Source organism: Calonectris borealis, chromosome Z, assembly GCF_964195595.1.
Source record: "Calonectris borealis chromosome Z, bCalBor7.hap1.2, whole genome shotgun sequence".
NCBI classification, from domain to species: domain Eukaryota; kingdom Metazoa; phylum Chordata; class Aves; order Procellariiformes; family Procellariidae; genus Calonectris; species Calonectris borealis.
The window spans coordinates 70,682,768-70,688,630 of NC_134352.1; the positions used below are offsets into that span (position 1 = coordinate 70,682,768).

Consider the following 5,863-nt stretch of genomic DNA (forward strand, 5'->3'; position numbering starts at 1 on the left):
AAGTAGAACAGTAAAAGGTTATGAGGGATGGGACAAGAATATGCACTTGCTGCATGCCGAACGTGTTTCCTCATCTCTTTCTTTCACATTGTTACATCTTGCACGCAGTAAAAATAGTAAAACTTTTTCAGATAGAAAGGATTTGCACCTTATTCAGTAAGTAGAATGATCAGAGACCAATACTGAGGACTATGCCCTCGTCCAATGCTTTGGGAGATCAAATCCAAGATAAATATTCAACAAGTCTCATTTGCCTCTCACTTTCTTTTCTCCTCTGTCACACTATCAAATTTCTAGCAACCAGTGAATATAGAAGCAAATGAATACAGAAGCAAGATGTCAGTTTGCCAGTCTTTAGCTAGAGCAGGTATAGGACATTTTTCAAGCAGACTACCCTGAGCTATCACATCATTCCTCACCAAAAAGGAGCAGATGTCTGCAACTGCAAAGCAAAGATCTATGTTAAAACTTCACGACAGGGTATGATAAATAGTATGTTTGAAGGAAGCTATACTATGAACTCAGATTTGATTTGTTGAACGCAGCAATTTCATTTAAGTCATTAGTTTTGAAACATTGAAATCTAGAATTATAAACTTGGGATCTCAATCTAGCTTTTTTTTTGAGAAAGCACATCTGCTATCCTTGCCATGGGTTTAAAACTGCACGAGAGAGTGAAGCTTCCAAGTTACCTTTCCAAGCCTCCACATCAGATAATCTCTTTAAGAACTGCCTTGTGTATGTTTCAGTAACTTACTGCTTTATGACATCAAGAACATTTTCCAAAAACAGAACAATATACATACCTTGAGCACCTTTTTGAGTCACATGAAGATTTTCAACGTATTGTTCACTGAGTAGGAGATACACGGTACTTTTTTTGATACAAAGAATCAACACCAAAAGAATTCTGCCGCTATCAAAAGTAGAATCATTAAATTTCACAGGCCTTAGAATCTTAGTATGGAATGTACATAAATTAGAATTTAGAAGAACTAGTAAGAAGCCACTCTTTCTAATCCCCTTAACTCAATCTCGACTGTGTAAATGAGGACATATTCAAAGCACAGTCTCAAATTTCAAGTAAGCAAAATAGTCTACATCTTCAAGCTTCAGAAATCAAACAATTAAAAATAACTATAAAAGCAATTTTCTCCATTTAACTTCCATCTACAAACCAAGTGTTCAAAGAAGATCCTAAGTTAAAACTATCACGAAAACTCATTGTACGTAGAGAAATAGAGAAAAATACAGGTTATCATCTTCTCTACCTGATTTCAGGAAGTAGTCTGTAGCAAAATAGTATCAACAACTATTAGAGACTGACTTCCAGAAAAGAGAAAGGAGAAGTTTTGAATATATGCCACATGTTCTGGGATGGGAAAACAGGACATGTAACCTGCCTAATTTCTAAGTTACACTACTACCACCTTTAAACAAACCATCTCACCTGTTCTGAAGATGAGGACATATTCCGAAGAACAGCAATATGATGTTGGCAAAAAGAAAAGGAAAAAAAAAAAAGAATGGTACAGAAGATTAAACAAACACCTGATTCCTCTTCTTACATAAGCAAGGAGATACAAAACCCCCAAGGAAATTAAAGGAGAATATCTATGGTTTATAAATAATATACAGCTTATCCAGAGAATTAATTGACAATAAATTGTTATAGGTTTAAAAGTTCTGCAAGATTTAGGAAAAAAACAGGAAATTTTAAGAAAGAAGCATCAAAATAAAAAGGACATTAAAAATCCCAAGATAGAGAGGGGTAAAAGCCACAGAGCTGTAGCACAAACCAAACTGGAAGTATACTGGAAACCTCAGAGTCGGTCACTCCGTAAGCACCTTTCCCAGGGCTTGGGAAAGTTTTGCATCTGTTTCTGAAGCATCTGGTGCTAGCGACTATTTGAGACAGGTTACAGGAATACTTGTTTACTCCTGTATGAAAATTCCTGTGTTTCTAAGAAACAAAGAAAATAGCAGCAAAATAAATAGCAATAAGAAAAGTATCCATCTTCCAAGTTTACTTTTCAATTGACACTAAACCTCTTCACTCCTCCAGCAGCTGTTACACTTGTACGTAACATATCCTGGACTATATGAAAGCTAATCTGAGAGAACGAAGTAATAACTACAGGCTAAAGAAGAATTACTGTGACACTAGTCTTTTCAGAAAACTTACTCTTCTTAGTACGACAGTGATTTCACCAAGTGTCACTATAATCAAAGATGACTTCTAAAATTAAGAATAAAATGTAGCTATTTTACATGCTGTTAGGTTTTGATTCAAAAGCACTTTAAAAGTATACACAGGCAATAGTACTGCTACTAATTTGTCATTCAATGGCTGTTTTATCCTTGATTTGTCTTCTACTGAATGACAAATCTCATGTTACCAAAATGAACTATAAGGCCAGTTTAATTATCAACCAAAAGACTTACCAAACTTATAATTCTCAGCACTAAATAACTGCATTGCATGAATACTACTCGCCCTTAAATAAGGGCTTCCACACGACAGATCTGAAGGGACAACACTGAATGCTTAAACACATGACACTAATCAGAATTTTCTGTCCTTGCAGAAAAATTCCTGAAAAGTGACTCATAAAAACAAAAAAACGTACACACACACAGACGAGCATACTGATTTCAGTAAAACTAAAGAGATCTTTCAGTTTCATGATCAAATTTGTGGTCAAAGTCAAATACAAAAATTGATTCCAAACTCAAACAACAGCAAGGGCACTTACCTGGGACATTTGAGAAAGAACTTTGAACCTAGTTTCCTACGTCCCAGGTTAACACTCACAACAAAGGGACAATTTGCCATATTGGGACAAGCAGATGTCTCTTTCATTCAGATATTGAATATGGAAAAATAAATTTGCAGCATCACAAATTCATAGGATGGCAAAACTATTACCTGATCAGTTCTGACAGACCCCAGATCCCTGGGCTGTCAGAGCAAAGAAATTCAGGTTTCACCATGCAACTGTGGTAAAAAGCCATGCAATACAGATTATCGGCAACCCTCAGAGTAACGAAACTCTTCCTCTCATCATATTTCTTCAGAAGCTCCAAAACATTGGGTCATCGATTTGAAAGGACCCCAAAATCCACCAGCCACCGTTAGGATTGCCAGAAATTCCATGCAACAAAGCCTTGTCCAAGTTACACAGTCTAATCCTATGTCCCGTGTTTTCACAACCAGACACTTCTGTTCACAAACAGCGCTACTTTTCTAATACTCCAAAATATCTAATGCAGTTACCTGCTGTGTATGTTTGGAAGAACCAAACACCACAAGTACAATCAGTCTAACTCTACATATGAATCTGTCACAGACTGAGAAGACCCTAGATCCGCCCTGAAGCAGGGTCTCCAAATTCCTTCAGGGAGACATGACCCACACAGCATAATGGGCAAAAATATCTCTAAACCATGTCCTCCGGTCTTTTAGCTGTCAGGCTATGCACAGCATAGCAAAAAAGTGTCAGTTCTGATTTTCATACACCAGGCTCACATCATAAACTGGAACCAAGGATGCCCCATTCCCTCCTGCTTTTTTTTTTCCTGAAAATACCTGAACATGTCCATTAGCTGCATTAAAATGTTATTAGTGCAAATATACCAACAAACCCTATGCATGAAGGTGCAGATCAAAAGTTCTTCAAAGTGGTACAACGTTAAAAGTTTCCTGAACAAAGTTAAGAAATTTTTTAGATGGGATAATTACATCTACATGTAGTTATGCTTGCATATGCTTTCTTTGCGAGAGCTGTATTTTCCCCTGCATGCACACAAAGAGTTGCACTACCAAATCTCATGGGGAACTCAGGCTTTTAACTAAGAAAAGCATTTGTCTAAATACTTCCCTCAAGCAAGGTAAGTGTCAGCAGGAGCTCTGACCACCTACCCTTAAAAGCTATTTGGATCCAAAGTATTCATAATAAACACAAACACCTTCTGCATAAGCCCTTTAAAACCAGGATAAAATTGTACTCAAGTAAGCTGCTGACATGATTTGAGAGTGTTCTTTTTATTTTAAGTCTTTTCTATACTAATGCATATCTGAAAGGTAAATTCAAGCTATTTTGATGTTTCAAAATAGAAGATTATTTACAATAGTTTAATCAATTTACCTGGCTTTGGAGCCGCCTGAGATCTGAGCATCTGGTGGGTTCTAAACATTCGCAAACACGGCATCTTTGCAGAATGCACCTTAGGTAGTAACACATTGCCAAAAACAGGAGTTGAACACCCACTAACAGCAATACGGAGAAGGCTCGCCATTTCGCCCAGACCTCACAGCAGACTCCTTGCCACGTACGGAATCCCTGCACATGTAAAAACAAAGCAAGAATTATTAATGATACTAGACAGAAGGTATGTAAACTCAGCAGCTTAAGTCCAGTCCACTGCCCGTAGCCATGAGATGATCATTTCTCCCCACCTTTTCTTTCTACCTAGAAAACAGCAACTTTTTTCTCAAACTAAGTAAGACAACTAAAGTAACAAGCCCACGGGAGGCCTGACATTACAAGCTGACCTAGCAATCATATTTCTGTAACTCAAGACTGTATCCTCTTCACATCGTTGCTCCAAACAAGCAACTCTGACACGTGAAAACCTCCTGCGCCCCAAGGAACCAGATAAATAATGCAAATCCCAGCCAGAGCTCCCACGGGAATTACCCTGAGTGGGACATCAGCGTACAGGGGCTCAGGGGACATCTCAAAGCAGGCACTCGGAGTGGGACAAGCGAGGCAGCGGGGAGCGGGCAGGGGAGCCGGGCCGCCCTGCTAGCAGGTGGCCGCCGGCGGAGGAAACGGCTCTTTGCCCGAAATCCCGCCGCCGCCGCGCACTAACGTGCCGTCCCGCCTCGTCCCGTCGCCGCTCACGGCGGCGGCCCACCGCTCCCCGCCGGCCCGGCCCACAAGGCAGCGGCCCCGTTTCACTCCCGCCGCTATTTATAGCCAGCGGCCACTGACTGACCTTGGGCAGACGGCTCGCCCTCCGCCGCCCGGGCCCGCCGCCACAACGGCCGGCGGCCATCGCGCTCGCCCGGGGGGAAGCCCGCAGCCGCCACCTCTCCGCTCCCCGCCTGGGAGCGCTCCCGGGGGCCCCCTCCCGCGCCACCTGCCTTCTCCACACGTCCTTCCTCCCACACGTCCTTCCTCCCCCCCGCCCTTCCTTCCCGCCGCTCCCGGGCGCTGCGAGAGCGGGACACCGCAGCCTTCTCCTCAGCAACGGCCACCCCCCGCCCGCACCGGGAAAATGCGGAGGTGGTGGTGCCGCTGCCGGCCCCGTGCACCCCCGCCCGGGCTCACCTCACCGCACCGCTGAGCGCCGCACCCCCCAGCCGCGCCGCCGGCGCCGGCCCCGCCGCGGCACTGACCGACCTTGGGGAGAGGCGGCGCTGCGGGGCGGGGCGGGGCGGGGGGCGGAGCGGCCTGCCCGCCAACCCGGAAGGAGTGAGGGGAACGAGGAGGTCGGAGCGGTCGCGTCACGCGGTGTCCCCGTCCCCGAAGTGGAAAGGGGCGGCGGGGGGTGTCCGTCACGTGGCGCCTGCGTGCTGCTGGCGGCTCGCCCTCGTGCTGGCGCCTCAGGCGCCCGCGCGCGGCTGAGGGGCGGCCGGGCGGCTTCCCCAGCGGCGGCTGTGCCCGGCGGCCCTGCGCTCTGCCCGGCGCCGCGGCTCGGGCGAGGGGTTTCCCGAGGGAAACTAAGGTATCGCTGCCAGGGCTCAGGTCGTCGCAGCCGTTGGGGGAGCCGCCAGGTGTTGGGCGCCGGCAGCAGGCGGGCACGAGCAGCCGCGGGCGCCCTCGTCCCTCAGCCGTGGCGGGCCGCCAGTGACTGG

At 45.3% G+C, this 5,863-nt stretch overlaps 1 protein-coding gene across 4 annotated transcripts in view; it reads right to left on the minus strand.

Moving 5' to 3' along the window:
- Positions 1-5,443, minus strand: part of NNT (nicotinamide nucleotide transhydrogenase) — a 45,109-nt gene extending 39,666 nt beyond the window's left edge. For 3 of the 4 annotated variants that reach the window (XR_012670818.1, XM_075136253.1, XM_075136254.1), the window contains exons 1-2: positions 5,337-5,443; positions 4,149-4,343 (exon numbers count right to left, since the gene is read on the minus strand). Coding sequence is in view for 2 of the 4 variants with exons in the window: in XM_075136253.1 (XP_074992354.1) it covers positions 4,149-4,299 (151 nt within the window). In the remaining 2 variants the exon portion in view is untranslated. The remainder of the gene's footprint in view (positions 1-4,148; positions 4,344-5,336) is intronic. The other variant, XM_075136256.1, reaches the window with a different exon arrangement.
- Between the last annotated feature and the right edge of the window lie 420 nt (positions 5,444-5,863).